This window comes from Musa acuminata, chromosome BXJ2-8 (genome assembly GCF_036884655.1).
Source record: "Musa acuminata AAA Group cultivar baxijiao chromosome BXJ2-8, Cavendish_Baxijiao_AAA, whole genome shotgun sequence".
Lineage (NCBI taxonomy): Eukaryota > Viridiplantae > Streptophyta > Magnoliopsida > Zingiberales > Musaceae > Musa > Musa acuminata.
This window is the reverse complement of record NC_088345.1, coordinates 12348038-12372007: the sequence shown is the minus strand read 5'-3', so window position 1 is coordinate 12372007 and position 23970 is coordinate 12348038. Positions and strand designations below refer to the sequence as shown.

Sequence of the window (23970 nt, the reverse complement as noted above, 5' to 3'; positions counted from 1 at the left end):
GGGTGATGTATTCGCTGACACGACACGTGGTGTCCCATTTCCACATGCCACCCCGTCCTTCAAAGGTTTCAGGACCGGCTCAGCCCGACTGACACGGCGCCGTACGGAGAGAGACGGGGCTTCCTCGACGCTTTAGACGTCCATGGCGCATCGCCGTCGTCCATCAAGTTTTCGCACGGATCTCAACAGGCGCGCATCATCGACGAGCATCATGTTAACATTGCCGTATTCCCTCTCATCCGTCCACCTCGCGCTCGATGCGCGTCCCCTCGGACACGCCAATGATAGGACAGGACAGCATATTGTCACGTCGATATATATTTTAAATTTTTTATTTCTTTAAAAACAGATATTGTCAAGAATGTATCGAAGGCATATCCTGCGATACTTCTCTGATCTTAAATTAGTTTCTTGTTTAAGAGATTTGATTAAGTGTCGAATCTATGTAATGCAATTATATTGAAATAGTTTCGCTTATCTAAGAAACCTTTTTTATAGTGTGATATGAGATTATCGCATTCAAGATTGTGATTAAGCCTATAGAAACAATTACATATTTTATTCAACCATAAATTACGATTATAGCATCAAACTGAACAGATGTAAATAACGATCGATTGAGTCAATTTCCTGTTTCGGCTGAGTCAGCCTCCTAGTTGGTGGAATGCTAGCAACCACATCGACCAAATGAAGTTGAGGTGTTAATCATGTGAAAATGACAAATTGGCTTAGCAATGATGATTGCCAAGAGGTCAGCAGTCATCCATGTGTCATAATCGTTATGCCCCCCTCCTTGCTAATGTGAGATTACTACACCCAAATGAAAGATTAAAACCACACAAGCATAATAAAATAATAAAAGTTTTTAAGAATGAGAAATGGATACATTATTTGCTAAGGATGATCACATAACAAAGCATCCAAGAACAAGCAGCTGTTTGTAAAAACCTTTACTCACACAACACGAAGCACTCTAGTAAAAATATTGAAGGGGAGAAGGAATTCGTCAATCATTTCCTCCAATTTATCTCCACCTTGTGCAAGCCTGTAGTGTTTGATGTGTCGAACCAGACCAACCGAGACGCAGCTAAAAACTATGGTCAGATGCATCTTTTTAACTTTTAAATATATACCGCATAACAAGTCGAAAAACAACAACGAGGAGTATCATCGGATTCTTACCATGGTTTTGCCAAATAAACCTGTAAGATTATGTCAATGCCATGTCAGTTAAATAAATCCTAGGTGTATCCTCTTGTTTCCACACCTTTCATCTTCCTTCTCCTAGGTTTGAGCTCCAAACCATGTCAAGTTCTGTGAGAAAGTTCTACGACTAAACTCATTTCCAAAAGAATTTTTAATCTAATTAAAACTAGAGTTCTGTAGTTCATCTTTTACCATGAAGAGGACCTGAGCAAATTGTAGCCCTTCCTTCTCTGTGATGTTGACCTTCTGAATCCCATAGTCGAAGAGATGCACCTCTTGGGTGACAATTTCTGTCAAAGTCGACGAATGGACCTTAAAATCTGTACAAGTGGAAAAAATACAGCATCATTTGAGAGAAATGTCGAGCAAAGATGCTATAATACAATGGATTAGCAAAACAGAATTAATATCGCTAAAGTAAATTTACAGTCTATAGGGACTCTTGAGATATGTTTCCTTTCCTTACATGTGACAGTCACTGTTGTGATGATCATTCAAGTTTGGCATAATTTTACCATTGGAACAACCATCCCTAGAGAAGGACAAATCGATTTGGCTTTCTTATTTTGATGAGCCCAACCCATTGCTCGAGTGTTGCCATGTACTAGTTTATATGAGGCCGACTTATATTTAAATTGTAGAACATTGAACCAAAATGTAATTGACAGAGTATAAACATACCATGAATCTGATCATGATCACTTCTTAAAACCAACGGGCTGAAGAAATTTGGGCGAAGAAGCACTTAGGCATGAACGAAAACATAAGCCAAAATGAAGAAAATATCCTTGCTCAAGCAGCAGAACCTGGGATGCATCCAAGGTCATCTTTGTGCGAATTCCAAACCATGCATTTCACATCTTGGTCCTGGATAAAGTCGATTACATAAAATATTTACATAACACCTTAACAACGACTCCAGGAAAGATCATTTTTCTTCAGGAAAGAATGGCTTTTATTTGAATTAAAGTGGCACCCAGAAACACATCAATGTGCAATTGCAAGTGCAAACTAGTGATCTATAAATCATAAAACCATCCGTGTCACCAAGAAATTCAGGTAAAAAAGAACAAAGATCACATGGAATAATGATTATGAGATAGCAAAAGAAAAGAAAACAGTATAAAGGAAAGTTATGCATCTAGTCCATAATCATAAAGATAAGGAAAGTTTAAATCAATGTTCTAAATGCTGTTCATGCAGCCTCAATTCTTGATGCTCAGTGTTTTACATTATCCAATAAGGTGTACAGTAGCAATAAGATGCATGTGATTGCATATCTGTAATATGGAGTTGCACAAAAACAATTATGTGTCTGCATATCCTGCTTCCTTCGTCCACGCTACAAATATATTAGTTAACTGCATACTGGAAGATTATTATTACTTTCAACTTTTATTCTTTATCACAGAAATACGGAATTCAAACCTACTATAACTTAAAGTAGTTACAAACAGGACTGTAGCTTTCATTTCTATGAAACAAATGAATCTTCTACGAAACACATTAAATCCCAAGGATAGGGCAAACAGATGGCTAATTATGTTATATAAACAAAATGAAGCCATCCACTCTGCCATTCGATTTGCTGTTATTAGAGGTTTGGAACAAGTTTCAGGACTCTGCTGGTCTCAGCAAAGTCCTGGCTTGTCTTTGGCTGAGACTAATTAGGGGCAAAGCATTGTATGTAGACTAAGACCTTAAGATAGGGAATTCTATTTGTTCTATTCAAAGAAGAGAATTAGATTTAGAGTTGACTCACCTAAAGGTTGCTTGATGCGCTGTAATAACATTTATTTGAGTCAAAAAGCACTGTCTTCACTTGATTCTTAAAATATTAGAAAGAAGACATTAAGCAGCTCGAGTTACACAGGCAATCAGACATGTTGTGCTAAATAAGTAACAGTGTATATAATCCATCTCCAACTCGTACCTCGGTTAGCATTGCATAAAGCATCAGAGAAGGGCCACTTCCAAGACAAATTCTATGGCTAACAATCCCATCCCTACTCTGATCTACCAGTAATCCCCGCATGAACATTCCCCATCCTTGAAATGGTGGAAGCGGTTCAAATCCCTCACAACTATCTCCCTTCCAACAATCTTCGAAATAAATTTTGTTGCCGTATGGCAGTCAACACATACTCGAAGATTCTTTGTCACTCGGATGGTTGTTCCAGGAGGAGTGCTTATGATGCCAAATGCTATTGCAAGCCTTTCACTGTGACCGCATAACATATTTCTCTTCTGCTCTTCTTCAATATCATGAAGCACGTCCTCCGTGTTGGGTACATAACCTTCTCGCTCCATCTGCTCCAACAGAACTTTGAGAGCGTTGATTATCTTATTGTAACATGGGTGAGACGTATCATGTGCTACAAATGCATGTAACTCATTCTTTATTTCGATCCAGCTACAAGCTGGTTGTTTCTTCATGCCTTTGTCCTTCATGGTCATTCGTAATTTGGCTGCCTCATTCCATCTTCCTGCAGCTGAATAGATATTTGACATGAGAACATGAGACCCCATGTTCTTGGGTTCGATATCAAAGATTTTTGCAGCCACTTTCTCAGCTAATTTAGCATTCTTATGAACCCGACAAGCACCCAATAAGGCGGACCAGACACCAGCAGTAGGTTTTATGTGCATGGTTGAAATAAAATCATAGGCTTCCTCTAATTTCCCAGCTCGACCAAGAAGATCAGCAACTGCTGCATAATGCTCCAACCTGGGAATAATTCCATAATCATTAGACATTCTATGGAAATAATCCCAGGCTTCATCAACCAGACCAGCATGGCTACAAGCAGTCAAGACTGCCACAAAGGCCACATGATTAGGTTTCCCATTCTCGGTCTCCATTCGCTGAAACAGTGATAGAGCTTCTTGTGCTGGCCCATGCAAAGCATAACCCATGATCATGGCAGTCCATGAAACGCTATCTGGTGATGGCACCCCATCAAAGACTCGCCGAGCAATATGGACATTTCCACATTTCGCATACATATCAACAAGTGAACTGGCTACAAAAACATTCCCTGCAAACCCACCTCTGACGACATACCCATGGAGCTGCATCCCAAGACGCAGTGTTGTCAGATGAGCGCAAGCAGGCATGATGCCAGAAAAAGTCACAGGCATAGGCTTTATCCGACAAAGTAACATCTCCCTAAACAACTTGAGCCCCTCATCAAACATGCCGTTTTGCACCAAACCCGCAATGATAGAATTCCACGAAATTGGATCAGGGTTTGGTAAAAGATCAAATACTCGGCGCGAGTAATCCACATTAGTGCAATTGGCATACATATCGATCAAGCTGCTCCCAATGAACACATCTGTATCGAATGCATGCCTTATCGCAAACCCATGAATCTCCATTCCCTTGTAACCATCAACATATTCAGCAAAGATCGGGAGAACGCTCGACAAAGTAAATGAGTCAGGCTTCAGACCAGCTACGCCCATCTTCTTGATCATCTCTAAAGCTTCTACATGCATACCATTCTCTGCAGTCCCTGCAATCAAAGTATTCCACGAGACGACATCTCGTTGAGGCATCTCGTCGAACACCTTTCTTACGCTCCCCAAAGGACCCAGTCGAATCTGGCTAGCATGAGAAAATCCCGACTTTCTCAAATCGCCACCGACGGCGCCTCCGCTGGACACCTCAGCAAGTAAATTCCGGCGGCCGTCGTCCTTGGCATGACACAACTTACAGTACATGTTCATGAGGGCGTTGGCGGTGAAGAGATCGGCACCCCAACCCGAGCGGATCAAGAAACCATGAACGGCTGTCCCAAGGTGGGGATCCCTGAGGGCGGCGCAGGACTTGAGGACGGAGGGGAGGACGGCGTCGGCCAGAGGGGAGCTAAAAGACCGCATGCGGACGAAGGCAGAGACGGAGTGGTCGAAGAGGCCGCGGGCAGCGGAGCAGCGGATGACGGCCGCGTAGCAGGGCGGGGACGGGGTGGGTGCGGCGGTGAACGCAAGGCGGGCGTCGCGGACGAGGCCGAGGGCGGAGTAGAGGGAGAAGACGAGGGGGAAGGGACGAGGGTGGGACTTGAGGAGGAGAGCATGGAGCTGCTGGGCCTGTGATCTGGTCTGGATGGAGGAGGAGTGTCGGAGGAAGGGGTCGAGGAGAGGCGTGAGAGAAGTGGCGATGGCAGCGGAAAAAGTTCCATGTGTTTGCATTCAGATGATGAAGCCAGTGCTCTCTAAGAGCATACAGCTACGGTTAAGTGATGATAATAGGGGAAATTTATGCATGTAATTAGATCACCTCAATATCTCTATTTTTATATTTAAAAATTTTATTAAATTTTTTATAATTATGAAAGTGAAACATACAGTGGTCTTTGGTTAAAAAAGTTTACCCCAATATTATCAATTTTACAAAGCACGGAAGCGATACGTAAAAAAAATAATTTTAACATTCTAATTATATTTTTGATGGTAACGAACAATGGTGCCGATTGAGACAACGGATGACTATTGTGAAAGAAGAATGAGAGCGACTACGAGAGTTGAAACAAAAGGAAAGGAGGAAGAGAATGATACAGATATCGATGCTTTGCATCTACATCGGTAACTCGAGCGATCCGCAACGTGAAGACAATGATTAGCCTCGTAAGGACTCCAGAGCACACCTCCGGTCATCGAAGAGTCACTCAACTACCCTTTTCTGCTATTATATCTTGCTCTCGGAGCTTGATAGTGAATCACAACGCGACCGTAAGGGTCAACGGTAGTGGCAAGGTCATAATCATTTCTTGGCACAGGCGGTTCCGCAACCCCATCCTCTAGCTCCAACCTAGTAAAATGCCTCCACCCTTGATAGTAGATAAGATTTCCCCAACTATATGAGGAAATCTTTCTATTCTGTTGAGAAAAGTCTTCTATTCTATTGAGGAAAATTCTTTCTCCTAATCTGTATAAATAGAAGAGGGATATGTTAATGTATTTAAGCTTCTTCAATAATTGTTCTTATATTCTATTATTTTCATCATGGTATCAGAGCAGCGAGAAAAGCGAAGCTTCACTCTTACCAAATTCCTAAGAGGCTCCGCGACCAATCCTTATGTTCATCACCGTGATAGTCTTTATTGATCTGCCAATAGTCGGCAGACTTAAGGAGAACGAAGGGCGGACTTAAGGGGAACGAAAGGAATGCCTGTGCCCTCATAGCAACAGCAATCATAGCAACAGCATTGACAAAAAATTTCTCTATTCTGTTAAGGAAAATCCTCTATTCTGTTGAGGAAAATCCTTCCTCCTAATTTGTATAAATAGGAGAGGGATATGTTAATGTATTTAAGCCTTTTCATTTCTTCAATAAAGCTTCTTCAATAATTGCTCTTATCTTCTATTATTTTAATCAACCCTCTCCTCAACTATCTTATGTCTCCCTTCGTGGTCATTCTATCACGCACTTAGTTGATTTTGCCTAATCGTGCGGTACTCTTGCGTGTCCGTCTGCAAAGGTCAGCCTCCCCGAAACCTCCTATGATCCCTTAAGACCTACAAAAGAGAAAACGGGCTAGAGAAAGTATCTCACTCAAGATCCATAAATAATCATTTTAGTAAATACTTCATAGTCATTGCAAATTACAAACAAACTTTACAAGCTCAAATGGTCACACAACAAAGGGTCCAAAATGATCCACTATAGACCGAAATCCCCATAAGTGCCCACATGGCACAACCTTTGTTTGCAAGCCTAGGACAACCACTAAAACCAAAGAAAATAGGGATATTAAGCCTACTGCTAGCCCTTTATATGTTGTGCAAAGTATAAACAAACTGAAAGATACGGGCATACATAAGCATTACATCGATCACCCTGTTTATAATTTTGTCTGTGATATTCTCCCTCACTTATTCCTTTGACGTTCTTGTCGAAGCCCTTGTTAATGCTACAACTTCTCACATTTGTTGAGTCTTTAATCTTTTGCTCCAACTGTAATGTGTCTTTTGACTCCTAGCTACTCTTTGCTACTATTGTTGAGTAGTCGAACTTTTAATTTGTTATGTTGCTTCAACTCGCCAATGACTCTGACTTTAATATGGGATTGTTTGAGTTGTGTTAATCACTGTTGGTTCTTATGGATTCTTCAAATGAAGGGAAAGACCATCCTTAGTATGTTGTCATGGACTTAGCTAGAATTGCCTAAGTTATGAGGCACCCTTACGGTAAAGTCACGGACTTAACTGAAGTTGCCTAAGTCGTGAAGCACTCTTGTGCAAACTCCTTGGACTTAGTTGGGATTACCTAAGTTATGAGGTGCCCTTGCTACATATACGTTCGCAAAGGGTAGCCTAGTTGCAACCTCGTTTAGGTCCCGAATGACCTATAAAACAGAATATTGATTAAATTAAAAACGAATGACGGACAAGTCCCAACGTCTCACAAAGAGGGAGGCTTTACAAGCAATCAGCAAGCATCTTGAGTACAAGAGAGAAAAGTGAGGAAAGAGAAAATAAGAACTTTAGAAGGTAGAACGAACAGTTATAAGTCCACAAACAACTGCTCACTGGATGCCAAGTACGAAGGCAAGTTCTTAATGTACGAACTTGTGAAGATTATTCAATGCATGATAATATATCGAAGCCCCATCTAGCCTTGTGTCACCCAAGGGGTTCCAGGGTGCTGAGATTGCTGGCATTTTATGTATAGTTACTATGTATAGAAAACAAGTCATGGCACGCGAAAATAGAGTTATTTTGAGGCAGTTTTGCTCGGTGCGACGAGCGATCACATTACAGCGTTACAAACTGTCATTGCTTATATTTTCTAAGCAAAAATACACAAAACCAAGCCAAAATATGCTGCTATGTAAGCATGCAAAAGTGACAAACTGTTCATTGAATGAAGTTGTTATTGGTGCCCAATGACCATTCGTGACAATGCGACAGTCTCTCAAATGCTTCATGCTGCTTGAATTGGGTGGATGTCTATTGGAGCTTTACGAGGATTGCCTCACAAACTTATGAAGTTTTCGGGTCCTTCCTCCACAAAATTTTCCCATTGACTTTTCTTTCACTCAGTTGTCACTTCCACTTTCGATTTGTATTTTATTGAGAAATGAAGCGGATAATCTACTCTCAGTAGCACTGATCACCATTGGTGAAGATTTGACAACTATTATCTTTCATTTGGTTTCTTCGAAGGGTCTTTGAACATATGTAGAGCTCATTTGCTGGATATATAAGAGAATTGAGGCACTCGATTTCACTCATTCTCTTAAGAGTTAAGAAGGAAAAGGTTACTTAACTTTGCTCGCCTCCTTGAGGGTTGTACTCTATGTATCAAGCTGGTTACTAGCCTTCGCCCACTCTTTGCTCACACTTTTGGAGTACTCGAAGTATTTACACTCCTTACGTTGAGTTAGCTATTGTGATTCACATTCTCAATGCTATCGAACTTCTAGAATGCAGGAAGTTTTCACCCAAACTTAAAGTAAATCTCTAATAGTTTTAGTCGCCTATGGGATTGTACCATCTTCTACATCATCTCTACCGCCTACTCCATTGAGTAGCAAATGTATAACACCACGTACTACTTGCTTCGTTCCTTAGTCATGCACTCTTGCATTGGCCTGAAGTCCTCTACTTTCCTTGGCCTCTTCCCTATAGCCTTGTCTCGGTACTTAGAGTTTGCATTCACATCTCCACCTCCTCGACCTCTTTCACGACTAAGTGCTCTCTCTCCATAAGAGCAAGGGATCGATGACTTCACAGAAGTCCTACCTCTACGGTACCATGACATTGCCATGCTCATGGCCCTACTATCCGTCACTAATGCATCTGCATCCCTTTCTTCGCGATTAGTAGATCTGCCTTTGTGATACTCCAACGAATCCACCTACATTCTAACTAATGCTTGGTTTTGGGTAGCTAAGTCCCTTTAGACTCGTTGTCGCTTCCTCACCCCTTTCGACCCCCTGCTTCAACACCTCTGTATTCTCCAAGCGGTTCCCCTAGGTCGATGGAAAGACAGACTGCAACTCTCATGCATGGCCTCTGCCATCATGTTGTAAGGTTTGCACCGATTCTATTCTCCTTAGCTTCCTTGGTAGCAACGTTTGCTTACTCGGCTTTGTCCTCTGATTTGCGGGGCTCTCTTAAGCGAATATGAGCTTTGGAGCAGTCCAACTCTCCAACCACTCTGATCATACATCTGCATGATCAAGTCCCTCTCATAGGACTCACTGGTACTTGCATTCGATATACTCCCTCAATGGTACATAACTTCCCTATGTTGATGACCAAGGCTTTTATCTAATGCAAAATTTGATGCACGCACAAAAGACCCGCCTCTACGATACCATAGCATTCACTCTTTGAATCCATAGCCTTTTCTTGCCGTCATGTTGTTCACCGAAGTGGAGCTCCCAGTAGCTCCCGATCAAACGTCTGTATGATCTAGTCCCTCACGGGACTAGATTCATGTGTATTGCATTACCACAAATTGTTCTACCACGATTTGCTATACCAAGTCGCCTCTTGGTGATATTTTCATTGCATTCTGATCCTTGTGGGATGAACTCAAATTGTGATCCCTCAATGTGTGGCCTCTATAGGGAAATCTATGGGTGACATCACATGCGCAACGGAAGAACATAAAACAAAAATCACTAAATTTTTCATAAATTATGTTCGTCGTCATGCTAAGATTAGTGCGCAAAATCTATAAACCCGAAAACTACATATATGAAATATTGTGTTTTACCTAAGGAGATCGTATATCCCTGAATCCCTACAGATTTGTAGAAGATGATGAAAAAAATCAAGCGTCCTCCTCTTTAGCGGTGATCCACAAAGCAGGACTATAACGACGCTCCTCAAATCTTCAAGCTTGCTATTTAAGAAAGAGAAGGGAGAGGAGAATAGGAGATGACAACCGACAGAAGCTCTCACCTATGAACATTTGGTTCCCTCCTATTTATAGAGGCCCCCTATCAACTTAACCCTAATGGATCCTGTCCTATTGGGTATTTGATCTCCATCCAACTATCAAAGCCTCTTTGGTTAGTAGATATCTATCCAATAATCTCTAATTGGCTCTTATTGGATCTCATCCATAGGATCCAATAATTCATGAGCTTATTGGATATCCAATAAAATAGGGGCTCCAACAAATATCTCATATCTGAATCTCTACTCATCACAACACCTACCATATGTGTGTGACCCTCTAGGCCCAATATCGAGCTGGCCGTGTGTCATACTTGTTAGAATTTCTTTTGGCTCAATGAATTATTATCTTCATAACAATTCACTTAACTCATCGACTGCGAACGTACTAGGGCACTACGTCATAGTCCCTAGCTGATGTAGGAGAATCCAATCCATTAGACTTGTCTGTCCTTAGTTACTATATATCTATAGTCTCTTATCTATCTAATACCCCAAAGATTGTATATTGGGCATGATACTATCAGGCACATACAATTTCTACTCGAATCTCGCTCTAATCGAATTCTCCTGAAGAACTATTTCTCTCTCAATCCGAATGACTGTAGCAAGAGATATGTCTAAGTAAGAATAAATGAGATATTCCTCTCATGACACCGAAAGTGGATGATCCTCTATCGACACTTAATAGCCCTCGTAAGGGTGGCTACCAGTCCCATGATCGACTATGCTAGATTTGGAACCTCCAAACCTATAAGTCCAGTATCAAAGAGTGGAGTACTCATAGAGGACATCCTTGGTATCTCAAGTCTAAAACCTAGATACACCATTGGGACTACAGAATCGATGTCTAGCAATAAAGCATCATCAACCATTCAGCATTCCGTGAGTGGATCAATTAGTGAACTCATTCTCTAATAAGCATCTATATTGTATCTCTAGTGTCCTTACACGAGCAATTATGAGACCAACCGCCTCCATTATATATATATATATGTATATATATATATATATATATGTATATATATATATATGTATATATATATATGTATATATATATATGTATATATATATATATGTATATATATATATATGTATATATATATATATATGTATATATATATATATATATGTATATATATATATATGTATATATATATATATATATGTATATATATATATATATATATGTATGTATATATATATATATATATATGTATGTATATATACATATATATATATATATGTATATATATATATGTATATATATATATATATGTATATATATGTATATATATGTATATATATATATATATGTATATATATGTATGTATATATACATATATATATATATATGTATGTATATATACATACATATATATACATATATGTATATATACATACATATATATACATATATGTATATATACATACATATATATATATATATGTATATATATATACAATGTACCAATATTTCTGGTTATCTCAATGTCCCTCTTGAGCAATTTATGATTGAGATTATTTAGGATTTGTGTTTAAAAGCGAATGAGTCTCATTATCGTGATCTCACTACGATTTGATTCCTATTGCACAGATCCATGGACATCACAATATATTGATGCAACATGCAATATAAAGTGATAAACTACTAAATAATATAGTTAAAAAAAAAATGTGTATCACGTTACATAGAATCTAAAACAACGGCTTTGTTAGTGGATCTACGATGTTATATTCAGATAGAACTATTTATATTGCTGCATCTCCTCGGACCATGATCTCTCTAATAAGCTAGAACCTCCTCGGAACACTTCTTTTGTGACCCGGGTTCCCTCATTTAAGCAAGCGCCTCGTTGTTATCGTAATATAAGGGAAGCAACTCCTTGCCGCTTGGCACGACTCCCAAAGTCTATGATGAACTTCTTTATCTAGACTCCCTCCTTTGCTGCCTCTGTAGTAGCAATGTACTATGCCTTTGTGATCGAGTCATTAGTAGTATCTTGCTTGGAACTCTTCCAACATACTGCTCCTCCATTCAGGGTGTACACATACCCCAAATTCGACTTGCTATCATCGATATCGGACTGGAAACTCAAGTCTGTGTAGCCTTCAACCTTGAGGCTACTACTTTCATATACTAGTAAAAGATTATTAGTCCTTCGCGATTACTTAAGGATACACATTACTGTTTTCCAATGCTCCAAGCCTAGATCTGCCTAAGAACTCTCTTGAAATTTTTCATGTCAAACCTTTAGACAATGGTGTTTATGTACCTGGATTGGGACAAGCTAAGCATCCTCTAGGATCTATCTCCATAGATCTGAATCCCCAAGATATAGGTGTAGGGAAATCTTGGGGGGTATCTCATATGCAGCAGAAGAACATAAAAATAAAATCCTCAAATTTTCCAAAGATGAACTCGAGTGATTCGACCAACCATGATGTTCGGTTAAGTCAACGCCATTGTTATAAGATGAGTTTGATTCGATGATATACCCTCGAATGACTCGATCAAGCATACAATGTTCTCAGGTCACTAGTGACATTATCTTTATGTCATAGACAAGATAGCAAATCGCGATATAGGTGAGCCTCGAGGGATTCGACTAATTCAACTTGCATCGAGAATCGGTCCTTACTTATAATGATGGAAGGCCACATGGGTCAATCTAATTACCTCATGTTTACCACTTAATATTATCGAAAGAGGGGATTTTGATTTGGTCTCCTAATATAACGTGTCATACATATACATATTTAATATATATCTACATTGCATGCAAATATATATATATATCTAGTGGGTGTATAAGGAATCACACATCACATGAGCAATCACACCAGATGATCATGAACCACAGCCTAGTGTGATCAGGCCTGAGCCAATGGGCCTAATCACTCACATCAAGATCTATGTGTGCAACGATGCATCTCCATGCCCTATGATCATCCATCTCGTCCTCGTCGATTTCGTTGGCATCTCGATGCATCTCCATGTGTCGCGTTCGTCCGTCTCGACCTTGTGGGTCCCGCTATCGCCTTCACGCTCCCGTTGCACCGCCTTGTGTGGTTACAACTTAATCAAAGGCACGTAGGCCTAATAATAAACGAGAAATAAAGTGGTGACTCGTATGCCCCAATAATAATAATAATCACAAGTATACACACATCACACAGTCCGTGATCATCCGTCCGCATCATACATCACATGTACATATCATTCTATAGGACTACTAGATAATAATAATAGTTAATTAAACCTTTTAATTAACTAATATTTTTTTTGAAATTAGGGACATGTAGGAAATTTTTTGTATTGTGAGGAGTATTTTCGTAATTTGGACAAAAGGATATAATTTAAAATTTTTGAAATTTCGAGGGGCAAAACTATCATTTTCCCAAAAAAATCCTAACCATCCCCTTTGTTATGTTGTAGCCACTGCCACCCTACCGACGACAACCACTGTGAAGGGTGGGGCGGGGGCATCGCCTTTGCCCCCCGACAGCTCGCCCGCGAGTGGCGTCACCCCTTATGGGCGAGCGCCCTTGCGGGCACCGTTGTGGGTGGCTCGCACATGGGTGTTGTGCCCAAGGGCGGCATTGCCCCTTGTGGGCGATTGCCACTCCTTGCAGGCGTCGCCCTTGCAAGCAGCTCACCCGTGGGTGAGCACCGCCCCTACAGGCGGCTCGCTCGTGGGTGGGTGCAACATTTGCACGACAGTCTGCTTGCGGGCACTGCCACTACATGTAGGGGGCCTGCCCGTTGGCGCCGCTGGCCACCAGCCACCTGCACGCAGGTGGCTAAGGCTGGAAGTAGCCTTTGGCCACTTTTGCGAGGGCAGCAATGGTTATTGCCCATTCTCGCCTTTGGATCAATAATCTTGACATCAAAAACTTTTCCAAAATACAACACACATAATTCAAAACCAATCTTTTGCGTGAACAACCTAGATCTGTTACCACTATAGGGAAATCTAGGGGCGACATCACATGCGCAGCGAAATAACATAAAATAAAAATCACCAAATTTCTCATAAATTGTGTTCCTCGTCGTACGAAGATTGATGCGCAAAATTTATAAAATTAAAAATACATATATAAAAGATTATGTTTTACCTAGGGAGATTATATATCCCTGAATCCCTACAGATCTGTAGAAGAGGATAAAGGAGGTCATGCGTCCTCCTCTCTAGCGGTGATCCACACAATAGGGCCGCGACGACGCTCCTCAAATCTCCAGGCCTGCTATCTGAGGAGGAGAAGAGAGAAAGAATAGGAGATGACAACCAATATAAGCTTTAGCCTATGAACTATTGGTTTCCTCCTATTTATAGAGGCTCCTTGTCAACTTAACCCTAATGGATCCTGCCATATTGGGTATTGGATCTTCATCCAACTACTCAAGCCTCTTAGATTTGTGGATCTCTATCCAATAATCTCTCATTGGCTCTTATTTGATCTCATCCATAGTATCCAATAATTTAGGGGCTTATTGGATATCCAATAAGATAAGGGCTCTAGTGGATATCTTATATCTGAATCTCTACTCGTAAGGTTGGCTATTATTCCCGATGATCGACTGTGCTAGATCTGGAACCTTCAGACCTATAAGTCTGGTATGAAAGAGTGTAGTACTCATACAAGATATCATTTATATCTCAAGTCTAAGGACCAGATACACCACTAGGACTACATAATCGCTATTTGACAATAAGGCATCATTAACCATCCAGGATTCCGTGAACGGATCAATCAATGAACTCATTCTCCAATGAGCACCTACATTATATCCCTAGTGTCCCCACATGAGCAGCTATGAGACCAACCACATCCATCATATGTATAGGTATACAGTACACAAGTCTGTCCAGTTATCTCGATGTCCCTCTCGAGCATCCTATGACTGAGATTATTTATGATTTATGTTTAAAGGCGAATTGGTCTCATCACGATCTGATTCTCATTGCATAAATCCATGGACATCACAATATATTGATGCAATAGGCAATATAAAGTGATAAAATACCGAATAATATAGTAAGAAAAAAGAATGCATATCATGTCACACGTGTCATCACTCATATGATTGACTTACAAGGCACCTATGACTAGCATCCTTTGCTAACACATTGTAGGGCCTTTGCCACCTTCGATTGTGTTTGTTTCTTTGACAATCGACTTTTTACCACCCACTCTCGGGTCACACCTAGACGAAGCACCGCTCTAGGATAGTTCGTCACATAGTAGCTCCCAAAGTCCACAGACTTCACTGAAATCGGTGCACCATTGTTTGGATCCTATGCCTTTGCTCCTACCAACACAATCTCCGCTGTGCACTGCTTTCTTTATGGCAATTTGAATGGCAAGACTATAACATCCTCCATTTTTGAAATTTTAGTAAATACATGTTTGTAAATATGAGGATTATTTTTTTATATTAAATGATATTATATTAAAAGTTTATGGCTAGGGACCTAAGAGTGAATATTGCAAATTTGATATGATTTATGAAAGATTCAGATTTAAGTTAAAGAAAAAAAAATGGTGAACATGTGTCACTAGCTAACTTAAGGTTGGTGCCACTTATGCTTACTCTAAAGATGACACATATCCCCTTTCATGCATACATGACACCTTACAACCCTTGTATTAGCCAAACCCAAGTAATTAGAGTAATTAGATAAGAGATTAAAGAAAGAAAACTTAAGTTTCTGCAACTGACGTTAGTTTGAGAAGAAAAGGGAAGAAGAAGAAGAAGAAGAAGAAGAAGAAGAAGAAGAAGAAGAAGAAGAAGAAGAAGAAGAAGAGGAAGAGGAAGAGGAAGAGGGAGCTTTGCTTGAGGTTTTGCATCAACTCCCTACATTTGAGAATCGAACTCTTCTAAGGCAAGTGTTCTAACTGTTGAATCTCGGATTTTGATGATGAAGTCAATTGTCATTTGTTATCTAATCTATGTGTTGAGATAAGTGTGTAGGATTAACTATGATGAGAGTAAGACAAGCAGCAGGTGTTGCGCCGGAGTCAAAATCATGATCACGTTGGGAGTTCGAGAGTTCGACGGAAGTTCGGACGGTCGTCGGAGGTTCAGCGAGAACAGATCCGAGAAGTCCAGAAGCTTGCCAAGCGAAGCTCGTCGGAACTCGCCAAGCGGATCGTCGCAAAGTCCAGGAGTATGCCGGATGTCCGCAGAAGGATCACCGAGGGTTTATCGGATGATCGACGGAAGTTCGCCGGAAACTCGCCGGAAGAAGCGATTGACGCATCGGAGCATAGCTGCAGAAGTTGTCTTAGAGTTAATCGTAGTTAGTACGATGATTAAGCTTGAAAATGGGAGGTGATCCCATTAGCTTAATCTTGGGGCAATTGGGCCCCTGAAAAGATTCAAATTGGGCCGAATGGAGCGAACCATTCGGACCCTGATTGCACCAGGCGGTGCAACCGCCTAGGACAGGAGGTGCAACCGCCTGGGCTGCGGGACTGGGCGGTGCAACCGCCCCAGCCAGGCGGTGCAACCGCCCAAGCCATGTCTTCCAGCGGGACTGGGCGGTGCAACCGCCCCAGCCAAGAGGTGCAACCGCCCAGGGCTCAGTCTCCAAGCGAGACTGGGCGGTGCAACCTCCTCTGTCAAGAGGTAGCACCGCCAGAGCTCAAGTTTCGGCTCTGCCAAGAGGTGCAACCACCGAGCTCGGTCTTCAAGCTCTGGCAGAGAGGTGCAACCTCTTTGGACAGGTGATGCATCGCCTGAGCTCGGTCTTCGAGCTCTGGCAGAGAGGTGCAACCACCTCTGGCAGAGAGGTGCAACCACCTCTGGCAGAGAGGTGCATCAGCCTGAGCTCAGTTTCGAGCTCTGCCAGGTGATGCAACCACCGAGCTCAGACTTCGAGCTCTGCCAGGCGATGCAACCACTGAGCTCAGTCTTCGAGCTCTGGCAGAGAGGTGCAATCGCCTGAGCTCAGTCTTCGAGCTCTGCCAGGCGGTGCCACCTCTCCAGTCAAGAGGTGCAACCGCCTGATCCCGGAATTCCGGGATTTGATCGTTTTGAGCTCCAAATTTGAATTGGGTTGGGGCCTATAAATACCCTACCCATTTGAAAGGATACAGATCCACACCGAATTGTTGATCTTTTCAGTGATTCTAAGAGCTCAAATTTGTGTAAAGTCCTAAAGTTCTCCTCCTTCTGTTCTTTAAGTCTTGAGTTGTAAAGAGAGGAGAGAAAGGATCTGTAAAGGTTGTCTCCTAAGCCTGTCAAAAGGAGAGAAACTGTAAAAGGGCAGTTAGCCTTCGCCCATTGAAGGAAGGCAGCTAGTTGACGTCGGTGACCTCGTCGGAGGAGGAAGCCAAAAGTGGAGTAGGTCAAGACTGACCGAACCACTCTAAATCTCTGGTTTGCTTTTACCTTGAGCACTTTATCATTACTGCAAACCTCCTACATTGCTACTGCCCTCTGCGCCTTTACGAACGAGTTTCTAAGCTCTGATCTTTCAGAATCTGCATTCAAACATAAATCGTGTTTTCGTACGATCTTCACACTACAGTTTACGCTTATATTCGGATTCCATTTATAACTGCAAACTGCTTTCTACGTAAAACGCTTTTCAAGCTTCAAAACTGCTTTTAGACGCAAAACTACATTTAGACGTAAAGTTACGTTTAGACGTAAAATTGCGTTTAGACGCAAAACTGCGTTTAGACGTAAAACTGCGTTTAGACGTAAAATTGCGTTTAGACGTAAAACTGCGTTTAGACGTAAAACTGCATTTAGACGCAAAACTACGTTTAGACGTAAAACTGCGTTTAGACGTAAAACTGCGTTTAGACGTAAAACTGCGTTTGGACGTAAAACTGAGTTTAGACGCAAACTGCGCTTAGACGCAAACTGCGCTTAGACGCAAACTGTGCTTAGACGCAAACTGCGCTTAGACGCAAAACTGCGCTTAGACGCAAACTGCACTGTGATTCTGCTTTTATATCGAAATCGTTTTTTATCGGACGAACGCAGCTTTCGTTTTTAAATTACTGTAAGATTTCCGCTGCACTAATTCACCCCCCCCCCCTCTTAGTGCTCTCGATCCTAACAATTGGTATCAGAGCAAGGTTAACTCTCTAAAGGATTAAAACCCAAGAGAGATGGCATTCGCCGGAAACCAAGAGGGGCATTCTATTACACGTCCACCCATGTTCAGTGGAACGGACTACACCTACTGGAAGACCCGAATGAGGATCTTTCTTATTTCTATGGATTTTGAACTGTGGAACCTTGTTGAAAATGGATTTTCAAAATCTTCTCTTCCAATGATCGATTGGAACGATTCGGAGAAGAAGGCTTTCGCTCTTAATGCAAAGGCTATGAATGCCCTATTTTGCGCACTTGATAAAAACGAGTTTAATCGTGTTTCAACTTGCGAAACTGCATTTGATATTTGGCACACACTTGAAGTGACCCACGAGGGCACAAGTAGAGTGAAAGAGTCAAAAATCAATCTGTTGCTACATTCTTTTGAACTTTTCCGAATGAAACCGAGTGAAACCATTGGCGACATGTTTACCCGTTTCACGGATGTCGTCAACGGTCTAAAAGGACTCGGAAAAAGTTTTTCGGATTTTGAACTCGTAAATAAAATACTAAGATCCCTTCCTAAAAGTTGGGATCCTAAAGTCACTGTCATTCAAGAGGCAAAAGATCTGCGCAACTTCCCTCTTGAAGAACTAATCGGGTCATTAATGACCTACGAAATGACTTGCAAAGCTCATGAAGAGCAAGAAGACATCCTTCCAAAGAACAGGAAGGATATGGCACTTAAAACTTCTGAATGCCACTTGAGAGAAAACTCAAGTGATGAGGACTGTGATGATGACTTGGCACTTTTGACAAGAAAGTTTAAGAAATTCTTCAAAAGAAACAAGTTTAAAAACGATGTGAAAAATAAACTTGAACCCAAGAATGACCAAGTGATCTGCTACGAATGTAAAAAGCCGGGACACTACAAGAATGATTGTCCCCAAGTCAAAAGAAGAACATCAAAGAAGAAGGCTCTTCAAGCAACATGGGATGACTCGAGCGCATCTGAAGAAGAGGAGTCCAACACCGAGCAAGTTGCTCATTACGCCTTAATGGCCATCGGAGAGGAGGTAACGGATTTATTAGATGCTGATTTATCTTTCGATGAATTATTAAATGCCTTTCATGATTTATTTGATGAATGCAAAGTTATAAATAGAAAATACAAATTGCTAAAAAAGGTACATGATAGTCTTACTTGTGATTTTAATAAGTTAAAAATCGAATATCATGATAGTTTAAATTCATGTATAAAATGTCATGATCTAGAAATCTGTCAAAAAGAAAACTTGCTACTCAAGGACACCTTGAAGAAATTCGAGGTTGGTAGCAAGTCATTAAACATGACCCTTACAAACAAGGGTCATGCTCCCAAAAGAAGTGGGATTGGATTTGTGAGGAGTCCTCACCGAAATCCAACTACCTTTGTAAAAGGCCCCATCTTACATGTTAGAAGCAAATGCAACTTTTGTTGCAAGTTTGGTCACAAGACACATTATTGTCCATTTAGGAAATTGAGTCCAAACAAATTGATATGGGTTCCTAAAGGAACCATGACAAATTCTATGCAACATGATAAAAAATGTAGATCTATTTGTGAGGAACCCAAAAGCAAATGGGTACCTAAACATCATCCTTTCTTGTAGAAAACTAAACCATCGCAAGCTAGGAGCAAGAGATGGTACCTTGACAGTGGATGCTCAAGGCATATGACCGGAGATTCATCCCAATTCTCTAAGCTCTCTAGCATAAACGAAGGATATGTCACCTTCGGAGACAACAACAAGGGTAAAATCATTGGCAAAGGAACCATAGGTAACAAATCCAACTTTTCTATTGAAGATGTTTTGCTGGTTGATGGTCTAAAACATAATCTTCTAAGCATTAGTCAATTATGTGATAAAGGATATATCATCAAATTTGAATCTAATGCTTGCGTCATTGAAAAACCTCACAAAAACATATCCATGATTGCATTAAAACAAAATAACGTATACACTATTGACATCAATGATTTATGTAATGAAACATGTTTTTCTGCTTTAAATGAGAATGCTTGGATATGGCACAAAAGATTAGGTCATGCTAGCATGAAGCTAATCACTCAAATATCATCTAAAGAACTTGTAAGAGGAATTCCTCATATCAAGTTCATCAAAGATAATGTATGTGATGCTTGCCAATTAGGTAAACAAATTAAGAGTAGCTTCAAATCTAAAAATCAAGTAAGCACCTCTAGGCCCTTACAATTGATCCATATGGACTTGTTCGGACCCATCTCCACATCAAGCCTAGGAGGTAGCAAATACGCTTTCGTCATCATAGATGACTATAGCAGATTCACATGGACTTACTTTTTAAAACAGAAAAGTGAATGCCTTAGATCTTTTACCAAGTTTTGCAAACTCGTTCAGAATGAGAAAGGTTCTATGATTTCGTCAATTAGAAGTGATCATGGTGGTGAATTTCAAAACCATGATTTCCAAGAATTTTGTGAACTCAATGGATACAACCATAATTTCTCTACTCCTAGAAACCCTCAACAAAATGGAGTTGTAGAAAGAAAAAATCGAAATTTACAAGAAATAGCAAGAACCATGTTGAATGAACATAACCTACCCAAATATTTTTGGGCCGAAGCCGTAAATACTGCATGCTATATCTTAAATAGAGTTCTAGTGAGACCTCTACTAACCAAAACTCCCTATGAGTTATGGAACAATAAAAAACCCAACGTTTCATATTTCAAAGTCTTTGGGTGTAAGTGTTTTATCTTGAATGAAAAAGATAACTTAGGAAAATTTGATGCTAAATCCGATGAAGGAATCTTTCTTGGTTATTCTACAGTTTCTAAAGCCTTTCGTATCTTTAATAAAAGAACTCTAATTATTGAAGAATCCATTCATGTTGTTTTCAATGAGACTTCTGAAATCACGAAAAATGATCTTGACGATGATGCTAATTTTGACTCTTTAAATTTAAACGAGACCCCGTCTCCAACTAGCAACCTAGATGCATCCACTTCTCAGATTTCCTTACCCAAGGATTGGAAGTATGTAGATGCTCATCCTAAGGAGCTAATCTTAGGAGACACATCAAAGGGAGTTCAAACACGATCTTCTCTTAAAACCTTTTGTGCAAATACCGCCTTTCTCTCCCAAATTGAACCCAAATGCGTTGATGAAGTCATGAAAGATGATTCATGGATTATCGCAATGCAAGATGAATTAAATCAATTTGAGAGAAATGAAGTGTGGAAGCTTGTTCCTAGACCAAATGATCATCTAGTTATTGGTACTAAATGGGTCTTCAGAAACAAGCAAAATGAAAATGGTATCGTGGTTAGAAACAAGGCTAGATTAGTGGCCAAAGGTTTCAACCAAGAAGAAGGTATCGATTACGAAGAAACCTTCGCTCCTGTGGCACGATTGGAAGCCATAAGGATGCTCCTTGCCTACGCTAGCAGTAACAATTTTAAGTTGTTTCAAATGGATGTTAAAAGCGCCTTTCTTAATGGCTTTATTTCCGAAGAAGTCTATGTTGAACAACCTCCTGGATTTGAAAATAATAGTCTCCCTAATCATGTGTTTAGATTAACTAAAGCTCTCTATGGTTTAAAACAAGCTCCTAGGGCTTGGTATGAGAGACTTAGTTCTTTTCTTATTGAAAATAATTTCATAAAAGGCAAGGTTGATACTACATTATTCATCAAGAACTTTGAAAACAATTTTCTCATTGTTCAAGTTTATGTTGATGATATTATCTTTGGTTCTACAAATGAATCTCTTTGTGAATCCTTTGCGAAAACTATGAGTCATGAATTCGAAATGAGTCTAATGGGAGAGTTAACATTCTTCTTAGGCCTACAAATCAAACAACTAAGCAATGGCATCTTTATTAGTCAAACCAAATATGCTGTGAGTTTGCTAAAGAAGTTCAAAATGAATAATTCAAAAGCCATTGACACTCCTATGAGCACCTCCACTAAGTTAGAAATTGATGAGAATGGAGAAAGCTTCGATCAAAAAACCTATAGGGGTATGATAGGAAGTTTACTTTACCTCACTGCCACCAGACCAGACATCATGTTCAGTGTAGGACTTTGTGCTAGATTTCAATCAGACCCTAAGATATCTCATCTCAAAGCAGTCAAAAGAATACTCAGATATCTTAATGGAACTACCAATCTAGGATTATGGTACCCAAAATCAGAAAATTTTGAATTAACAGCTTATGCTGATGCGGACTTCGCTGGCTGTAGACTAGACAGAAAAAACACATCAGGATCATGTCAATTTTTAGGACATGCCCTTGTATCCTGGTCATCTAAGAAACAAAACTCGGTTGCTCTATCAACAATCGAAGCTGAATACATTGCAGCAAGTGCATGCTATGCACAAGTTGTATGGATGAAAAACACTTTAGAAGATTACAAAGTGAATCTTAAAGATATTCCCATTAAATGTGATAACACGAGTGCAATATGCTTAACTAAAAATCCTATACAACACTCAAGAACAAAACACATTGATATTAGACATCACTTTATACGAGATCATGTCACTAATCATGATGTAACCATAGAGTTTATTGATACCAAACATCAACTAGCTGATATCTTTACAAAACCCCTATGTGAAGAACAATTTGATTACATAAGAAGAGAATTAGGAATGTTGATGTGTCCGAATACTTAAACTAGTTAAAATTATTTTTCGGATGTTATTACATGCCTTGACAACGCTTGATCAAATAATATGTTGCAAATTATGTGACAAATATTTTTAACCAAATGCATGTAAGAAGTTCATTTTTCGGTTTGTATGCTAAAAATGGGATGTTCCTGTACACTCTTATGAAAACTTTTTGAAAAATGACCTTCCTCTTTCAAGCAACAAACAATAAAGAGATATTCAAAGAATTATATGTGTCATGACTTCCTTTATGTGCTTGATAAATGCTATTATGCTTTTTGTTGATGACAAAGGGGGAGAAACATATGAATTGATAAACACTATGTCATAGCTGAACTGTCATAATCATGTCTATGTCATAGTTGCAAATACTTGAGTGATGCTATAAACAATGTTATAGTTATGCCATCCTTGCATCACCAAGAGATATGTGAACATGTGCTATAGTTTGCATCATGTCTTGATTTGATATTCTATATTGTGAAGAAAATGCAAACTTGCTAGAAAATCTCAAATGTGTGCATCATGTAAAAAGTCCTTCGTAGCTTTATATGATTACATGATGAATAGTTACAAACACTATCATACAAACTTAATGATGTATGTCATGCCTTGACATCATACTTGAAGAGATACATCATGATGGGCATCATGATGGGAGCATTGATAAGTTTAACTGATCTAACTTATCAATACGTCACTTGAATTCTTAGGTCTTGAATTCAAGGTTGACTTATCTCAACTATGGCATATAGATAGGGGGAGTTAAGGACAACTCCTTTATCAATTGATTGTCATCATCAAAAAGGGGGAGATTGTTGAATCTCGGATTTTGATGATGAAGTCAATTGTCATTTGTTATCTAATCTATGTGTTGAGATAAGTGTGCAGGATTAACTACGATGAGAGTAAGACAAGCAGCAGGTGTTGCGCCGGAGTCAAAATCATGATCACGTTGGGAGTTCGAGAGTTCGACGGAAGTTCGGACGGTCGTCGGAGGTTCAGCGAGAACAGATCCGAGAAGTCCAGAAGCTTGCCAAGCGAAGCTCGTCGGAACTCGCCAAGCGGATCGTCGCAAAGTCCAGGAGTATG

General features: G+C 40.1%; 1 protein-coding gene across 4 annotated transcripts; it reads right to left on the bottom strand.

Moving 5' to 3' along the window:
• Nucleotides 1-845: 845 nt before the first annotated feature.
• On the bottom strand, nucleotides 846-5421 carry LOC103994980 (putative pentatricopeptide repeat-containing protein At3g23330). Of its 4 annotated transcripts, none has more exons than XM_009415460.3 (5): nucleotides 3140-5421; nucleotides 1888-2073; nucleotides 1399-1526; nucleotides 1183-1314; nucleotides 846-1094 (listed from the first exon to the last, which is right to left on the bottom strand). In XM_009415460.3, exon 1 carries the CDS (start codon nucleotides 5398-5400, stop codon nucleotides 3223-3225), a length of 2178 nt encoding a protein of 725 aa, XP_009413735.2. In that variant the 5' UTR covers nucleotides 5401-5421; the 3' UTR covers nucleotides 846-1094; nucleotides 1183-1314; nucleotides 1399-1526; nucleotides 1888-2073; nucleotides 3140-3222. The 4 variants fall into 4 exon arrangements, with proteins under 4 accessions (XP_009413735.2, XP_009413736.2, XP_018685340.2 ...); XM_009415461.3 differs by having other exon boundaries at nucleotides 846-1087; XM_018829795.2 differs by having other exon boundaries at nucleotides 846-1314; nucleotides 2969-5421.
• Nucleotides 5422-23970: the final 18549 nt, after the last annotated feature.